Source organism: Ascaphus truei, chromosome 5 (genome assembly GCF_040206685.1).
Source record: "Ascaphus truei isolate aAscTru1 chromosome 5, aAscTru1.hap1, whole genome shotgun sequence".
Lineage (NCBI taxonomy): Eukaryota > Metazoa > Chordata > Amphibia > Anura > Ascaphidae > Ascaphus > Ascaphus truei.
In genome coordinates this window covers 66,039,629-66,059,139 of record NC_134487.1, presented here as the reverse complement: position 1 = coordinate 66,059,139, position 19,511 = coordinate 66,039,629, and the positions used below count along the sequence as shown (strand labels likewise).

At 39.5% G+C, this 19,511-nt stretch overlaps 1 protein-coding gene across 12 annotated transcripts in view; it reads right to left on the bottom strand.

Moving 5' to 3' along the window:
- The window catches only part of ANKRD26 (ankyrin repeat domain containing 26), a 101,976-nt gene that overhangs the window by 41,998 nt on the left and 40,467 nt on the right, over window positions 1–19,511 (bottom strand). For 9 of the 12 annotated variants that reach the window (XM_075599959.1, XM_075599950.1, XM_075599954.1 and 6 more), the window contains 9 exons: window positions 13,801–13,859; window positions 12,487–12,583; window positions 6,423–6,509; window positions 6,122–6,159; window positions 5,954–6,044; window positions 5,817–5,861; window positions 4,564–4,833; window positions 3,896–3,967; window positions 2,940–2,983 (listed from right to left, as the gene is read on the bottom strand). In XM_075599959.1, coding sequence (XP_075456074.1) covers window positions 2,940–2,983; window positions 3,896–3,967; window positions 4,564–4,833; window positions 5,817–5,861; window positions 5,954–6,044; window positions 6,122–6,159; window positions 6,423–6,509; window positions 12,487–12,583; window positions 13,801–13,859 — 803 coding nt within the window. The remainder of the gene's footprint in view (window positions 1–2,939; window positions 2,984–3,895; window positions 3,968–4,563; window positions 4,834–5,816; window positions 5,862–5,953; window positions 6,045–6,121; window positions 6,160–6,422; window positions 6,510–12,486; window positions 12,584–13,800; window positions 13,860–19,511) is intronic. The other 3 variants (XM_075599951.1, XM_075599956.1, XM_075599957.1) reach the window with 3 other exon arrangements.

Genomic DNA, 19,511 nt, shown 5'->3' with positions numbered 1-19,511 from the left:
CAAAGCGCAAGAACTCCCCACAATCATAAAAAATAGAAACAAATATACATAGTGCAAATTACAAAATGTGGTGGTTGATGAAATCTTTAAGTGCCCACTCACATGGTAGTGAAATTAATCAGGTGTTTTCAGATTCAATCTGGTGTAGGGATGAATGGAGATTGATGATTGATGACGATTGATGATGATGGATAGTATAATACAGGTTTATATGTTAAAATAGTTTGCGCAGTGAGCTCATTCAACTTACAGGCTCCAAATAAATAAACAGCAATTTTGACCTCTCTGGGTCTGAAGTAAACGGTGTCCCGATCATGCACGCAGCCGGCTCCAGTCGGTGAGTCGCACGTCTGGGTTCCCTGGGGTCTGACGCGAACACCAGATGGAGGAGACTTCTGATGCCAGCTTCCAAGATGTTGAGGATGTGCGTGCTCTCTCTATTTGTGTCTGGCTTTATGGATTCCCCGGTCTATGGCACGACGATCAGCTTGATGTTGAGCTGATACTTCAGAGGTATAGCAGGTGCAGGGGACTGCAGCACTTGTGTAGATAAGGACCACCCTATGCGGCGTATCACGCCTGAGGAAGCTCACGTTGAGTGAAACACTGCGTAGGGTGATCCCTATCTACACAAGTGCTGCAGTCTCCTGCACCTCTTATACCTCTGAGGTATCTGCTAGCTGGTGTGCACGTCATACACCAGGGAACCCTGAAGTGCGACTTCCCGTCTGAGAGACTTGAGCCAGCTGCGTGCATGATCAGCATGCCATTTACTTCAGACCCAGTGTGGTCAAGACAGCTGTTTATTTCTTTGGAGCATGAGTTGAATGAGCGCACTATTTTAATATATAAAGCTGTAATATACTATGTCCACCTCTTTTCTCTGATTTGGAGAGTCCCAGTGATACCAAATCCATCTAGATCTACACCAGATTGAATCTGAAAACGCCTGATTAATTTCACTACCATGTAAGTGGGCACTTAAAGATTTCATCAAATCACCACATTTTGAATTTTGCACTATGTATATTTGTTTCTATTTTTTATGATTGCGGGGAGTTCTTGCGCACTGAAGTTCGGCAATGCCGCTTGGAGGTAAGCGGTTTCCAATTTTTAGGCTTACAAATGTATTGTTCTACCACCTATTAAAACATAAAAATATCAACAAAAGAAATTATTTTTTCCAATTATCGTTTCATCCTTTAGGACAGATCAGTTTTGGGACTAGTGGTCTTATGATATGGATTGCACCTTACAAGAATTACATTACTTGGCAACATGGCCTTTTTGGCAGTGGGGTCCTGATATACTATAGGAATCCAAGTAACACATTATTTCAGATCATATATTGTCATTGAGCATTCTCAAACATTACTACGACCCATACAGCTAAATACAAAAAGGGTTTCAGCGTGATCATGTTCTAGCCAGTTATGTTGCATTCTAAGATATGTATGTGCATAAGATAGGTGACCGCTTCAATGCAAATGATTTGCGTTCCTTGACAATTGCTTTAAAGCAGCAGTCCAAGAGGCTGTTTTTTTTATTTTAATTTCCCTTCTTTAATATGTGCATCAATACAATCCACACAATGATAAGTAATTAGCCAAGCTGCCGATCGATGGGCGAAGATTTGGCTAGCGGATTCACTAAATGGCTGTCAGTGCAGCAGAAGAGGACCAAAAATGCAAAGTTCTGTGGGGAAGATCATGTGACCAGGCAGTTACTTTATACAATTGGTGCCAGAGCCTATTTCAGAAGAGGAAGCAGATATGATTTTGCAAATGGTTGCTATAGAAACAAAAATGCTTGTCGCATTATAAATAGATTGAAAATGTGATTCAGCGTTGTTTAAAAAAACACTACAAGTATTTTCTCATAGTACAGAACTGATTTATTTATTAAAAAAAAACAAAACAAAAAAAACACGTAGGATATTGCTTGGTCTCCAGCTTTAAAGCAGTAGTTCCCAACCTTTGTTACATGGTGCACACCCTCCTAGAAAATATATTGTTCCATGAACCCCTAATTAATAAATCCTATTTGCCAACAAAGCTGAAACCCTTTTGTATATATTCACTTAAAGAAAAACGTGGAAACCTAAACAGGTACAGTGTTTAAACAGAAGAAAAAGGAGATCGCCTTCACAGTGCTGCCGTCACTTTTATATTCATGTACAAGTTAGTGGCTGTTATCTGACACCAGTTTCAACAGAATTCTAGAGAGACTTTGCTGTAATTTATGTTGGCTATCACCATAATACAGCTCTGATTGTAATTTACAATTGGCCAATGTAAATTAAAGGAGATGTGATCAGAATACATTTTTTTTCCTAGCCCAAGCCGTGTATGCAACATTTTACACAAATACAGTACTAGCAAAAGTTTTACCGCATCACTTCTTTAATTTTATTGGTTTAAGGTAAAATCGGACCCATACACTTTCAACATAAGGCTGAGTCCATGGTCAGCGCGACGCTTGTCAGTGAGCCCCTGCAACCGCAATGAGAGCGGCTTTAGCAGGGGCTCGCGCACGCGTCCGCAGGCGTAGCTCTTAATTTTTTTTAGTTTCGGTGCTCACGGGAGCGCAGGGCCGATCACGTGAGCGGTTCGCCCAATGAGGGCGAACCAGCTCCGTGACGTCACTGGCCCGCCCCCCGACGGCGCGCGAACTAAGGCTAGGGAAAGCACCCACTTTCCCTCAGCCTCAGCGCGCCTCCGCACGGCTGGAGTCACCATGGACTCAGCCTAAGGAGGGACTTTGCTAATTTTCAAGTTGAATATTAATTTCTTCAAAGTATATATATATGTAGTTAAATATGAATGTGAAATTTGGAGGTCTACATAGCACAATTGTAAAAACAGCTACAGTATGAGAAAAGAATACAAAAATCCTGGTACAAAATTAAATCCCCCTCACTGCAACATCTTCTAACTTACCTCTGTATCATGTTTGACTTTAAGTACACTTAAATTTGGAGACTCTATAAAAAACAAACAAAAAAAACATTAAAAAAAAGACGATGATAGCTGCATATCTAATAACTTAGGCATTCACAAAAACTACTCTTTTGCATAGTAATACACAAATATTTATATTTATATTTAAAATATAATTAATCTCTGATTGAATGTCAGGTAGAAGATGTATAGAACTAGATGCAATATACATATAAATACATTTTATTTCTAACTTCTATGCGCTTCTCAAAACATCATTTTCTGATGTTTGGGCAGCTCTTTAAAGACATTATTCAATAACTCCATAGCTGGTCACACTGCGATCGGCTGAGAACTGCAATTCAAATCAACTGCAGTATCTGAGCTTATAAGGGCCTAAAAGAGTTGGGACTGGAATTTAAACCAGAAATGGGACATCTTGCATTGAGGGTAGCTAGCAAGGGTGTCACATGCTCCTGGTGTAAAGATGTCATATTTTAACATGACACATCATCTCATATTTTAAAAGGACATTTTTCGATTAAAGGTTTGATTAGGAGGGGAAGATGTGCACCTGTTTGGAGCAGAGGTTGGGCTGTGAGTCTATTACATTGTGCTTTTCTAGATGAGCCAAAGGTAAAGGCAATCTACTCTCAATCTACCCTCATTAGTGCTGAAGAACAGGACATAATGTATTTCTGCTGTTAAAGAAGATGTAAAAGCCGGGAGGATTAACAATTAATCCTCATGTACTCAGTTCTTCCTCTCGCCTCTGTCTTCTGTTTATATTTAAATGCACAATCTAGAGTGAGGGATTTCCTGAAGCTGAATCTTTCGGCCGTATACACATTGTTTTGCAGATCTATCATCAATAATACTCCCAGTGAATAGTCACTGGTTTCTAACATCAGAAATGCATAGTATGTAATCAACAGATAATATAAAGAAGGGAATACCTGCACATGGAAATTTCTCATTTTCTCCTGAGTTTGGGGTGTGGACATTCTCCTTGGACTCCCAGCTGGATTCTACAGCGGTGCAGTAAGAATATGCCATATGTCAAAACATAGGGACACGCCAGAGTATAACTACACTAGAACACATTACTTTCCTAAAAAAACTGAGGTTTTTGAATAATTGAGAATACGACCAACATAAAATACCAAGAAACAGTATAATATATTCACTTCCACTTGCAAAGTGATTAAATTGATAGTTCACAATATACATAGCTAAATTAGTTATTATTCATAATTTACCGACTCTAAATCTTTTAGAATTTATTTAATGAATGAATTAATGCCAGGGCATTTGGTTTTATGATATGGAATGGTGCTGTATAAAGAAATTTGCCTAAAATGAATTCCGTTAAAAACAGTCCAGCTTATTACATGGCTTTTTAACAGTTACAAACAAAGCCCAGTTAAGGAGGGGAAATGAAACTGCAGGATATTAATAAGAATGTGATTTTAGTGTGTTGAAAATATTTGAAATCACACTTAAAATAACATTTGTTCTCCGTGGGGAAAACTTCAGGTTAGTACGAGACACTTGAAAGGGACAAAGCCCCCAGGTTAACAAGCACCGACATATTCCATTAAAGAGTATTCAAAAAGAAAGTTACCATCTTCACTGTCCTGCGTTTTCTGCAGGGATTTCTCGGATGAACCCAATACACTATCCCTTTTCAAAGCGTGCAAATAATTTTCTGCTTCTAGTTCAACTACTGTCTGTAGAGTGATATGAGTGGTATTGGTAGTGTCAAGTGCAGCAGTCCCAGAGTAAGTGTGCAGAGGTCGGCCTTCACTCGTCTGTAGGGGCAGATGACCAACAGTCCTTTGGTTATGTGTAATGCATTTGAGTGAATGGCTAGTTGAGTCCCAATCAGATGCATCTAAAAAGATAGAATAAAGATACACCAGTAAACTTAAAATCAAGTAAAAGGAAACACACGTACATTTATGTAAATCTGGGTGGCACACAAATGTCACATCAAACAGACAAACTCAGCAAGTTTTCTGGAACACCTACAATTCCTCTTTTTGAGCAGCCATGAAGCAGCTTAAGTACCACTATCAAAATAGGTTATAATGTTATGGAGGCAACGCGATGGCAATATGAGCACCTGTGCATAGGTCTTTTAACCTTTACAGCGCCCTAATGCAGGGGTTTTTCAACTCCAGTCCTCATGACACCCCAACAAGTCAGGTTTTAAGGATAGTCCTGCTTCAGCACAGGTGGCTCAATCGGTGTTTGACAGAGCAACCTGTGCCAAAACAAGGATATCCTGAAAACCTGACCTATTGGGGTGTCTTGAGGACTTCAGTTCAGAAACCCAGCCCTAATGACGTACCCGGAACAGCATGGGCCATGGCACATCAGAACCTCATGACCTACCAGGTACATCATCGGCACCTGCTCGTTTTTTTAAGGGGTGATCATGCTGACCGCTCGAACAGAAGTTTCGACTTCTGGAGTGATCACATGACCAAGAAATGCTGGAGGCACAGTGGCCATCTTGTCCCGCCAGACCCACGGCACGCTTAAGCTTTTGTTCGAGTGCTAGAAGCTCTTCTTATTTTTCTTTAAGTTCGGTTAAAATAAAAATATATACGCTACAAAAAAAATTTGTTTTACTTCACTGCTCTTCAATTCTAGTCCTAAGAATAAATGAATTCTACTCACTTTTTGGGCTACAGAGTTTTAGATCAGAAAGTGACAACACTGCAGTAAGGACATCATTACATCTACATTTTTATTTTTAAACTAGAATTGAAAAAAACAACAACTTTTCGTTTTAAAAGAATTACTGCTGCCAACTGCAACTTTAACATCCTAATCATTGAAATACGGATGAAAAAAAACAAAAAACACTACCTTCAATATCATCAGCATCATCTAGCCCCAAGTCTGCCATTACATCTACAAAAGAAAAGAAAACCAAACAAGATTGAACGATAAACACATAAATGTGTCAATGGTGAATCAGCGCTTTAAAAAGGTATTTGCATCACCTGGCTTCGCTTTGCCTTCACTTCCTTTTGCCAAAGGGAGAATAGACGAGTTATCCTTAATTTTAGAAATGTCTTGAACGACCTTTGGCTGCTTGACAAAAAAAAAACACGTTACATTGCGTTTATCAAATTATATGTTTTAAAACGTGAAAAAGAAACTGTAAATACCTTATCTAATCCCAGAGCTCTATTCTTCTCAGAAAACTCTGGAAAAAAGGGGATAAAACCAATACTTTATTGAATGTCATGAAAAAAAGTTAAATAATTAAAGTCATGCATGACCATCACGCTTTCTTAAGAGTTCATCCAGTTTTATATTCCCCAGGATAAATACAGAAAGATGGAAATGCAAAAGAATTAGTATGGCAGAAATATGCAGGTTTCTCATACATGCAGCCTAAACCAAACAATGCTTGTTACTGCTGCCATGCTGATCACTATGTTGGCTTTCTGAAGAGCATGTCCATACCCCTTTGGTCAACGGACCAGCCTACATCTGGTTTTTGCATCTTATTGTTTCTCGATCCTCTTAGGAAAGAAGGAGTGTAATACGTGTCTAGTGAAGGAACCAAAAACAAAAAACAGTTCAAACTTGTTGCTAAAAAACCTGAAAACGTTGGATCATTGATCGTACTTTATGGTCTAAAATTAAATTGTAAATTGCAGGGAGAAACATTACAAAACATTATGGTAGTGCGCACGAAATACAAAAATATGTACTTGCCCTGTACTTCTTTTAATGCAATAAAATAGGTTTAGGTTTTCAATGGTGTTTGGCGTCTCCATGGCGAGATCCCCTCAAACATCACACTTTTAATAATAAAACAAGCAAGGAGAGGTAGTCGCACTTCTAGGTGTTAAAAGGAACTTCAGACCATTTTAATGGTATTCAAAAAAGACAAATAGTGGCACAATATTTCAGGGCACAAAAGCAACCCTTCATAAGGCCTTGTCCAGGGTGGAAACAGGCACTCTGGCGCTCCACCTTGCTCGGCCGATTTCTGGCCGGCTAGGTGCGCGCGTCTGGGGGCGCGGTCACGACGTCACGGAGCTGGTTCGCCCTCATTGGACAAACCACTCACGTGACTCGCTTGTGAGCAGCAAAATCAATTTTGCTTGCTCAGCAGGCGGCTGAGCGCCGAGGAAGCGCGCCCGCCCGCTCACGCAAGCCACGTGCATTGTCGCAACGTGTCCAGCGTGAGCACGCGCGTCCGCTCAGCACCTCCATGGACGAGGCCTAAGGTGTGTAAAGCTCCAAGTCAAAGAACTGTGTTTAAATACATGTACAATTTTCAACAATGCAATTCAAACCTTCCCGTCATATATTCATTGTCTGATGTCAATGATTACATCCTTAAAGTGACATATCTTTAATTAGAGAACTCGCAAATGTTTAGTATTACCAATGTGTAATAGTTATTTTGTTCAAGGTGGAACATAGTTGTTATATATCCCTTCTATGACACATTTAAAGTGACCTATACTAACGATGGATCACTCACATACACACATTTTAAATATGAAGAGAGACTTGCTTATTGATCACATTTATGCACTTATTTACATAAATTGGAGAGAGTTTTTTTTACAAAAATATTATTTTTAAAGATAGAACTGAATCCTTTATGGTTTTAATTTTTTTTTCTTTCATTGAATATGTGCATTAATACAATGTAGACACTGAAAGAATTAGCTAAGTTGCCAATCGATCAGCAAAGATTCGGCTAAGGCTGTCAGTGCAGCAGAAGAGGACCCAAGATACAAAGTTCTGTGGGGAAGATCATGTGACCAGGCAGTCACTAGATACAATTGGTGCACTACTAGAGAGAAGGCAGGGCTCAAAAAGGGGTGTGCTAGAGTCTGTTTCAGAAGAGGATTAGGATGTGACTTTAAATTTTAAATATTTTTTTTAATGTTCCAAGTATTTTCTCATAGTACCGAACTGTTTTTTAAAAAATTTTTTTTAATAGAAAACACACGATAGGATATTGCTTGAACGGCAGCTTTAAATGTGTAGGATACATAGCTGTTCCCGTGAAATTAACAATGTAAAATAAAACACCATAAATAAAATGGTATAAATGTAATTTAATACAATAAAGTTGTAAATAAATCACTTCAAATGTTAGTCAAAGCAGGGATAGAGGGATCGATATTACAACTATGTTGCCCCCTTTACAAAATAACTATTACACATGGGTACCTCTAATCAAGATATGTAACTTTAAGGATGTACTCAATTACGTCAGACAAATATTTGGGGGGCGGGAGAGAAAGGTTTGAATTGCATTTTTGAAAATAGAACATGTATTTAAACAGATCTTGCACTTTGGGATCTATGAGCACCCGAGAAAGGGTTAACTTTTTACCCTGTAACATTGTGCCACCATTTGTCTTTTTTGAATACCATTTAAATGGTCTTAAGATCCTTTGAACACTACCAGTGAGACCACCTCTCCTTGTTGCTCTATTACGCCAGGGCCATGGTCAAAAAGACCGTGCTGACCCGCGCTGAGGGGAAACATCATCCCTATTGAGCACGGCTTTAGATGGCACTTCCGCAGGCGTGCGGAGGCATGTGGAATTGCGGCCGACAGCACAGTTTAATTTTTCCCGAGGGAAGCGCAGGGCTGGTCACGTGACCGCCAAAAATAAATGGCAGTCCGTGACGTGGCGCGCTAGCCCCGCCTCCCGCACGGCTCATAAGCGCGCACGCTGATGCTCATGCAGGGACACAAAAAAAAGGAGAGCATGAGTCAGCGCTGCGAATGTCACCATGTCCGAGGCCCAAGTGTGTAAGAAATACCATATCGGTGTTATGTCCTCTTATTTTGTGTAAAATTGCAGTATAATTTGGAGTTTAAATGTTTTCCATTCTTTAGTGCTTTTAATAATTTTGTTGAGGACTTGGATTTTTAAATTTATGAAATGATCTGGCTGTGAGAAGTGGTGTCCCACTGGAGTGCAATATCTTCCTTCTTCATGGTGTGTTATGTGTCTGTCCTTGGTCACATTTGCTGCGCACACACACACACACACACAACTCTGAGGAAGGTCCCTCTGTGAGGACCGAAACGTTGGTTGCCCTGTATTCTTAATACACAATTTTTTTTTATCACAATTTGCTGTCTCTCTCATCAGGACTGATTTTGGTTACTACATGTTTATTTTATTCCTATGGACAAGAAATCAGGATTTCTTGGAGACCGTGAGTGCAAACTGTTATACTATTGACATACATACATACCTGGACGTGCAGCAGTTTAATCCTTTAACATTGACCTTTGCATATGTTTGCTGTGTCCTGTAACATTCTCAGCGTACTTGAGTTTGTTATGAAGTTTTCTTGTGATTAACTTCGGTCTGAGGTTTGGCAGTTGCCAGAATGCAAGGATGGGAGGTTTGGGGAAGATGTCTTAATGGTCAGCCTCTGTCAGCATAGGTTGCAGATCGGTTATTACTTTTCTCATTCCCTCTATGCATTTCAAACCAACAAAATGCCAAACAACTTTGCTACAATAAAATCAATTAACTAGCAGCATGACAGCACCTTATAATTAGAAACTTTAAATTACTTTTCAAAACAGATACTCACTGTCCATGCAGAAAAACTCCGCCTGTCTGGGAGATCAGCACAAAATATTTTTTTTTAAAATAAATGTACAACCTATCCCCCTCAAGAAGAGATCTGAAATACAGATACATTGATGATCTATTTAGAACATGGACAAATTGTGAAGATAATTTAAAACAATTTCACAAATCCTTGGACTAATTCCATTGAATTAAGCTCAAAATAGATTATTCAGCAAACCTAGTAAACTTTATGGATACAACACCAACACTGAAAATGGCAAACACCACATCTCACAAACAGATGTAGTTACCTCCACAACTCCAGCTTCCATCCAACTCATAAAACGAGCCATCATACAGCCAGGCTACAAGATATCACTGCATATGCTCTAACACTAAACACAGAAATAGACACCACAATCCTGACTATCATTCAGACACAATGTGTACAAGCCAAAGACTATTGCCAAAACAATCACATCTGCACTAAAAGCCCCACAAGAACACCTGTTCCAATATATAATAATTAAAAAAAAAAAAAAATTTTTTTAATCCCACGCATACACACCAGTGGCCACATACAACCATACCCTAGAGGGAATGCAAACAATAAATCAACGATCTGCAACCCATGCTGAAAGAGGATGATACATCTTCCACAAACCTCTCATCCTTGCATTCCGGCAATTGTCAAACCTCAGACAGAAGTTCGTCAACAGAAAAAGTCATAACGAACTCAAGGACGCGGAGAATGGCACAAGACCATGCAACATCACATGCTGCAAACATATATGTCAAGATCCCATAGCCAGTCACAAACATAGAACACTCAATGTTAAAGGATCATACTGTTACACATCCAGGAATATGGTATATACATATACAAACACATACATGATTTAATGCAGCAAATGTGACCAAGGAAGCTACATTGGTGAAACCAGCCAACAACTTCAAACCAGAATTAACCTACACAGACACACAATAACACACCATTAAGGAGGAAGATATTGCACTCCAGCGGGAAACCATTTCTCACAGCCAGATAATTCCATAAAGGATTTAAACATCAAAATCCTCAACGGAATGTTTAAAAGCACTCAAGAACGGAAGAAATTGAACTAAAAATTATATTGCGCTTAGAAAAAAAAAGGGGGGGGGGGGGGCTTCAGTGTGTGTAAGAAACACCATATCAGCATTATCATTTTTTGTAATGTTCCTGTTAATGTTACAATTTAACCCCATCTCCACCAACCCTTTTCACACTGCTGACAGGTGAATGGTCCTACATGCTCTTCCCATTTCCCACTATCCCTTTCATTCATTGCCTGTCTGGTTAATTACAATTCTCTCTACCATTACTTCTCTACATCATCTGTTTTAGATTGTTATCTTGGTTTTCATACCTTTGTATCAGTAGTGCCTGACCTGAGAAAGAGAGAACTCTCGTAGGCTTGTTCTAAAATATCAATTGTTCGTCCAAATAAAGAAAAGCATCACCGAATATGATGTACTCATTTATTCTGCACTATTAAATATTTCAGAATTTAAAGAAAGCATTCAGTTTGACTAGCAAAGTATATTCATGTGAATAAACACAGGAAAATTAAAAATTAAATAAAAATTTTGTAGACATGTGTGCAATATCCTAGCTAGATAAAACCAAAATAAAACCATTTACTACATAAAACATGAATGACCTCACTATGCTGATATTTGGCCACCAGCCACAATCTACATCTCCTAACCTGCATGTACAGATGCAGCACTTTAAAAATAAAAAAAATGCATCTATTATAATTTATTTTTAATACACTAACATAGGGTTGGAGTACACAGTACAATAGGGTTAGGAGGACAAAAACAATAAACTAGCAAAAAATGAACATACATTGGTACAGTAGGTTAGGAGGGCCCTGCCCAAAGGTGCTTACAATCTAGGGTAAATGGAAACTTAAAGGTACAGGGGGAGAAGAAGGTTGATGTGTTTTGAATATCCTATTTCATCAATTCTAAGACGCACCTTACGTCTGAAATCGGGGTGCGCCTTTGAATTGATGTATTAAAAAATGAATTTAAAAAAAAAAAAAAAGTCTACAGTACTAACCCCCTCTTTTCACTTAAGTTTCAGGAGAGGTCCCATGTCAACGGAGTACTAAGCGGGTGGTGGCAGGAGACGTCCCACATCTGTAGATGGTTGAAGATGGACAGCGGGGAGGAGTGCGGAGGCGGTGACAGGACAGGTCCCAAGTCTGCAGTTGAATGAAGATAAGAGAGCGGGCAGGCGCGTGCGTTGGCGGCAGGAGATCATAATAGCAGGAGAGCAGGAGCAGAGTGGCATAGGGGAACGGCTTGGAACATGCACACTAACACCGGAAGTTGACCGGTGTCTGACTTCCTGTTACAATGTGCACCTCCAAAGCCGTTCCCCTATGCCGCTCTGCTCCTTCTCAGCTCTCCTGATATTATGTTCTCCTGCCGCCACCGCCACCACACGCCCGCCGTCTTCTAATCTTCATTCAACTGCAAACTTGGGACCTGTCTTGCTGCTGCACTCCCGCCCGCTGTCCATCTTCAACCATCTGCAGACGTCGGACCTCTCCTGCCACCGCTGCCCATTTCCTCCTCCGCTGACATGGGACCTCTCCAGAAACATGGTTAGTGAAAAAGTGATTTTCCTCGATTGTAAGGGCCAAATCGATGGTGCGTCTTACATTCGAGGAAATATGGTAGCTGCTTGTTATGTGAAGGAGTTGGTGTTGGGGGAAGATGGGATTGTGCAGAGATGGAGCTGCATCAGCTTCGTACGTCATTTTAATTTGGTATCATTCACTGTTCAATAAATATGGCAGATACATTCTTTTTTCCAATTATTTTCAGTACAAACTAGAAAGCCCCCCCCCCCCCCCCAAAAAAAAACACATTCTCACGACACAGACATAAACACAGAAACGTACCGTCATTTGATTCCTCTGAAATACACTGCATGTGAGTTTGGACGGCAGGTGAAGGTAAGGGGCTGGCAGATTGTTTCCCTGGGCTTTCCGAAGCAGACTGGATTAAAATAAAATGCACATTTTAATCAGGAAGAAGAATTTGAACTTGTAAGAATGCATTTGCAACTACAAAAGAAAACTCTATAAACAATTCCCAATGTTTCGAGCCAACTGAATTTATTTACAAGTTAATAGCAACGGTTTGGTAATTTTCATTTGATTAAATTAATTGCAAGTTCAATTTCTTGGGGGCCTGTGAATTTGGTTCAAGTGTTTGCCTTACCTTTAACCCCTCCCCCCGCCCCCATCCTTATCAGATAGCCAATGCAGACAGGGGGAGGGGGCTCTGGCTGTACAAGCCCATGCTCAAAACATAGTGACATCAGACGAAAGGGATTAGCCAGAGGAAAGCAACCTCCTCCCAAGTCTCAGGTCACCATGTTTACAAACCATTTTAAAATGATTAAACATTTTTATAGGTGTTACATTTGGGTGTTTAAAAAAAAAAAAAAAACACATAACAAATGTATTAACCCTCCAAACAGATCAATATCACTGATCCTAGGAAATTGCTCATTTTTAAAGCGATCTTAAGGGTTTAAAAAGTAGCAACTACCTCAAGATGCATTCAGCTCACAAATTCATATTTCGGATGCATCCTGATAAATAACCTTTTGTAACAATGTTAAGAATTCCTAAAGATGAAGTTACTTACATGGTTTCTTTTTGCTTGGCTTCTGTGGTTTTTATTACAAATCGTCAAGTGCCAGTATTATTCATCCCTAAACCAGGGGTGGCCAACACCACTCTTCAAGGGCCACCAACTGGTCAGGTTGTAAGGATATCACTGCTTCAGCACAGGAGGCTCAATCAGTGGCCATTGAGGACTGGAGTTGGCCACTCCCTGCTTTAAACCATGTTATTCTGGGATCTGCATCACATGAATTGATAATGACACCATAATACCATAAAAGGATTCAAGAGCGGCACTACCAGTCTCAAATGCAACCACAATAATGATTTTGCAATGAGCAGCATTGCTTTATGAACGGCCCTTGTGAGCATGTACAGCACAAGATGAAAAGAAAATCTATGCAGCCTTTTCGGTCCACACTATAATCGAAACGTTGATTCTTTTGCACTACTAAAACATTATTTTTTTTGTTGCCAAGACCACTGCAGCGCCATCTTCTTTTCCCCCAGAACATGGAGGAGGTTCAGCACTGCAGGTCCAGAAGACATGAATCTTTCTCCTAACATTCAATGTGATCCTACCTCAGAATCCCAAGGCGATTCATCATCTTCTAATCCCAGTTCAGACATTAATGCTGCAGCTTAAACAGAAATAAAAACAATTATATATCAACAGCATTTCTCAACAGATAAGAACCACTTAGCCCACCGTGTTTACCCACTTTTCACTAGAGGATTTGATCATTGGCTTTAATTTCAAATTGAGGATAGTAGCTTTATGTCAATCTCAAGTATGTTTTAATTCCCTTACTCTACTTCTGTTGGGAGGATATTCCACAAACTCACCACTCTGTGTGAAGTTCTCTGTCATTTTTGCCCTGAGCCTGTCCCTTTCCAGCTTCAGAGAGTGACCTAGTTATTCATCCTGCAGTTTGCTGAAATGCTTTGTATATTTGAAAGTTTATCACATCCCTCTCTGCTTTCTCTCCATGGGGGATTGTTTTCTACTTGCTGTATTCCTTGCAGTAGGTTGGCTTTTCATTTTCAAATTGAGAGAAACCGCCACTCCACTAATTTGTCTTAATTTGCCCAGTCAAACTGTACTGCGCACAAAATATGTCATTGAAATGCATACGCGTTCTTTTCAAATGCATGGTCACAGACCAAGAGCACAAAAACATTTAAAAAAAAATTAAATTAAAAAACACATTAAAATGTGCTATGCCAATTTAATTGAAATACCAAATATAAAACTATTCCCTACCATATAATGGAACTGCAGAGACTTCACACCATCAATACAATTGTAAATGACATCACAGTTTAGACAGGGCTACCGTAGATTTATTCAGCCTTCAAGGCCAGAACAAAAAGGTAGCCTATTACTACATTCCTGGAGTACTGAAGAAAAGGCGATTAAATGTACTTGACAGAAAAAAATCTGTATTAAAAAAAATAATAATAATAAAAAAAGATGATATTTTGATCTGACAAGTTCTGAAGATTAGGTGTCTTTAATGAGTTTTTCAATAAAAATAAAGAAATTTCAAGTCAGGAAATGCATTTAGTGAGTTTTTGCCAAAAACGCACTTAATGATTTTACCTCTACAACGATGATATGGTCTCTATGAACACTGTAAGGTGAGGTTTTACTAATGATCTTTAAAAGGGCCTCACCATTTTGCTTTATGTGCCAACATTTTTCCCTGCTGGCGCCCATTGCTTTATTACATTCCTTGACCCTTTGAGGGCCCGAGGCACCAGAGTGCCACAGTCCCCTCTGCACTCGCGATCATATGACTGCTTTGTCACGCGAATGATGGTACAGAAAGGGAAGCGTCCTCTTTCTGTTCCACTTCATTATAGATCGTGTGTGGAACTCAGAACGAAATCTCCCTTAGAAAAACAAGCGGGGGCGTTCTGATGTAAATACTACGTAATGGGGTCCCTGGAGCACCAGATCCATGACGTAGTAGCTACGTCTCAAGAGCCCCCAAAGGGTTAAGTTATCTGAAATGCTGGTCTCGGAGGTCAGTTTTCTTTATAGTGATTAACATAGTGCCATTAATCTTGTATTCTGGCTTTGGATTTGCGCTGCCCAAGTAAATGATTTTGCACGTTCTGGCATGAAATTGTAGTTGCTACACTCAACCATTCCGTGAATCTAACCAAATCATTAATCATTTAGTTTACCACCTCTTGAATGTCAACACTGTTGCAAGTATCTGTGTGTTGTCTTGAAAAAGGCATACTTTCCCTTCAAGACCATTTGCAGCGCTACTAATAAAAGATATCAGTATGGAGGTACTTCACTGGTCACCTTCCCTTCCTTTGAATGTAATGCATCTTAAAATACAGTCCCAAGCATTGCAACTTGTTTATTTACTAGGTAAGCTACTGTTCCACCCTGATCCATTACCTAAGTCACCGGTAAAAAAATAATCAGATTTGTTTGATATGATCTCCCCCACTAAATACATTCGGCTGGAATTTAGATATTTGAAAATTCTCTTTCATCAATGTATCCATTAATTTCCCCACTGCTGGCATTAGACTCCCTGGCCTGTAGTTACCAGTATCTTCCCTATCACCATTTGTTAAAATCGGACTATGTTTGCTCTTCTCTAGTCACCTGTAACTCCAGCTGTTAATAGTGACTGGTTCAATAGTTGATAATTGTGTTGCCAGCCTCCCCCTAAAGCTCTTTTAGTATCCGCCTCATTGACTTGTCCACTTTCAGTTTTGAAAGTTCCATTAGGATCTACTCTGCAGTAAATGGACTTGTGTCCACCGCCTTTCCATTTACCTTCCTGTTCCCCAACTGTGACCCCACCCAATTCACCTTCTGCTGTGAAAACAGGGAAAAAATATAGATTTTTTTAAGTGATCTGCTATACTTTTGTCTCCCTCAATAGGACCCACTTCTTTTGTCTTTGGCTTACTTTTCCTCCTTTTGTTTTCTCCTTTCACTTACAGATGTAGCAGACGTTATTGCTGGCGCATGCCAGAAGGTGCAATAGCACTACCCGTTTTTCGCACGGATCCTAGCTTTTTAAATGGCATCTGGTCCCCAGGGCGCATTGTGTGTCTGCTATAATGCACCAGCTCGAGCAACAACATCTGCTACATCTATATACCTAAAAAAGGTTTTGGCCACCTTCTTTACTGAGTGGGCCACCTTCTCTTCTGCTTAAGCCTTTGCACATCAGATAACTTTCTTGGCATCCTGCCTAACCTGATCGGGGCCTTCTTCCTACTTCTTGCAAGTCTACCTATATTTCCTAAAAGCGCCCTTTTTGGCCCTTCCCCTTTGAGAACCATATGGCTTTCTTTTTCTAATGCTTTTGCTAAACTGCCTGACACAGAGGTCTTGCTTTTAGCATTACATCCTTTAGTTTTTCCCACTGGTTTTGCACCCCCCCCCCCCTTGAGTGTATGTATATCTTAATTTAGAAAGCACCATTAATGTACATAGCACATTACAGCAGTAATACACGTGACAATCATATAAATAACAAATAATATAAAGAACACATAAAGGAGAGAAGTGCTTCAGACATAAAACGTAACATTTAGGAAAAGGAGTCCCTGCTCCAAAGAGCTTACAACCGAACTGGATGGTAGGAAGAATGTACAGAGACATTAGGAGGCCGTTCTGGTAAGTGCGTATGCAAGGAGCAAGGTTTATGTATGAGGTGTTAATTATCAGCCATGGAGCTACTCATATGCTTCCTTAAAGCTGCAGTTCAGTCAATATCCTGCATGTGTGTTTTTTTTAATAAATCAGTTCTGTAGTAAGAAAAAATACTTTTAGCATTTTCGGTTTTTAAAAAAACAACTTTGAAAGACCAATTTTCTTGTATTCTATTTTAACAGCCATTTGCTAAGGCACTGCCCCTTCATGTCATGTCACAAGCCCTGGCACACCCCTTTGTCAGCCCTGCCCTCCCTCTAGCACGTCAGTGCAGGAGTGCTCATGAATATTCATGAGCTTCCACTGACTGACAGAAGCAAATAAAAACATATGCCAGCTCTAATTATGTCACCAAATTTCGCCTATCAATACATGGAGAACGATTTGACTGGCAGCTATACAGTTCTTTAGGTAAATAGAGATTGCACACATGAAACTATTGAAGTAAAAAAATAAATTAAAAAAAAAAAAAAAAAAAGACTGAACTGCAGCTTTAAGCAGGAGTGTTTTGCGGTGGGTCTTAAATGTGGATTGAGAGGATGCTAGTCAAATATCTCCTTCCTGCCAAAGAATCCCTTTAATATTTTCCAATCTTAGAAAAGTCAGCCCAACTAAAATCTAAAACCTTAGTTTGTGACGCCTCAAACTAGAGTGATCTGTGAGTGTCATGTTTTACACCTGTGAACAAGGGGCATCCTGCCAGAAATCCCTTTTGGTAGACTGGCCGGCGTCCCTGATGTAAATGTGGGGCTACAGAAATGAGACCCCCAGGGTCCCAGTGCGCATGAGCTAACCAGCTGGGGGCAGGGGTTAATTTGTGTTCCCACGTTAAAGATTGGCTACAAGTAATTGATATCCAATAGCCTGTACTCAATGTTAAGAATAGGGTGACAAAGATATATAAACTGTGGTCAACCCTATATCCTTTGTCTTCTGATACCATCTTGATTGTTACCTGATTGCTGGAGAATTGCTACTTGATACTTCTCATTTCCCATCCCCAAGTAAGTGTTACTTCTTGCCTGTTACTGTACTATATTGCTGTGTTCACCTATTTAAGGAATAAATATACTTTATTATATCCAAGCCTCGTTCAGTTCAACCCAGTTATTTGGTGTATTATTATAGCCTGTCACAAAGACTACCTGAAGAATCACATAAGAGTTGGTTACTCTTCACAACCGTGCTTCTTTTACCATAAGTATCTCACTTGCATATTTTGTTATATTAGAGTGGCAAGTAGCAAGTGAGATACTTATGAAGTTTGCATTCTTCACTTACTGTTGAAAACATAATTGCACTATGTGTTTTTTTGTGTGTTTTTTTCCCCACATAATCCTGGATATATTTGCACTCTCCCGATTCTTTGTTCCGGCCTTTTGCATAAGCCTAAAGCCATAATTCTCACCGAAACATGACTAACTCCTAAAACCCTCGATGCAACCATCAAACCACCCAAAATTAAGTCCCAAAGTTCTACTCACTAGAACATTTAGAAAGTTTAACCCACAACAGATTCTGGCTGATCTTGTACCAAGGGTAATTGGTAAGAATGACTTAATACCTGCCCCTGATTCTGCGCTTGATTATTTCCAGAGTTTAAAAAAAAAAAAAAAAAAAAAACATTGAAAAATTACCATTTAAATCCATGGTCCTTGTCCAGAGATCAGGCAAACCAAACTTTCATGAGTATACCCCTAACATTTCTGGATTATCTAGCACAGTGATGCAACAATTCCTACATTATGACAAAAAAGGCTGCATTTACAAGTATGCCATGATACTTACTTTTAAAAGCACATTTTTGTCGACCCTACTTTTAACATGAAATGTTATACTTTTTTACATTAGTACTTTTCCCCATGTAGCAATACTCCTGAAGATGCGATTTGTATTTTGGAGATTTGACAGGATTTTAAAGCAGTATATAAATTGGCTGATATGCTTGCTTTGCATCCTAAATTTCAAGTGTGTACAGTGTGACCTCGAATTATTAAAAATAATTAAATTAATTCATTGTAAATAATTATATTTATAATGCTAGTTTGTATGTCAATTTGCCTGTGGCACATGCATGGAACTTAACTTCTAACACCGACTTCTTGACCAAAGGAATCTCAAACCTGGCAGAAGAGATAAACATGCACCATTTATTGATGCATCACCTTATGCCAGTGGTTTTCAAACCATCTGGATGTACCATATTATAGGATTAAGTACTGCACATGTGCCTAATTTGCATTTGAATGTTGGATGTTGCCTCCAAAACCTGGTCTGGCTCAGGGCCAGGGCCGTTTGAAAAAAACACTGCATTATACTATTGCTCTAAGCAACTCCTCTTTCACCTGTTCCAGAAGCCGCTCCTCAGGCTCGTGGCACAAGCAGAGAAAAATGTAATTGAAGCACATCAATGCTTTGGTGCAAATTAATGTGCATTCACACGGCAATCTGATAAATTTCCGGGGTAATGGATACATACAGCCAAAGAATTTTTGAACAAGAACATAGATAAGCAGAGTATATTCACACTTTTGTTTCTATTAAAGAGTATTTCCAGATAACCATCCTGGCACTGACTAATAACGTATTGTTCAATTGA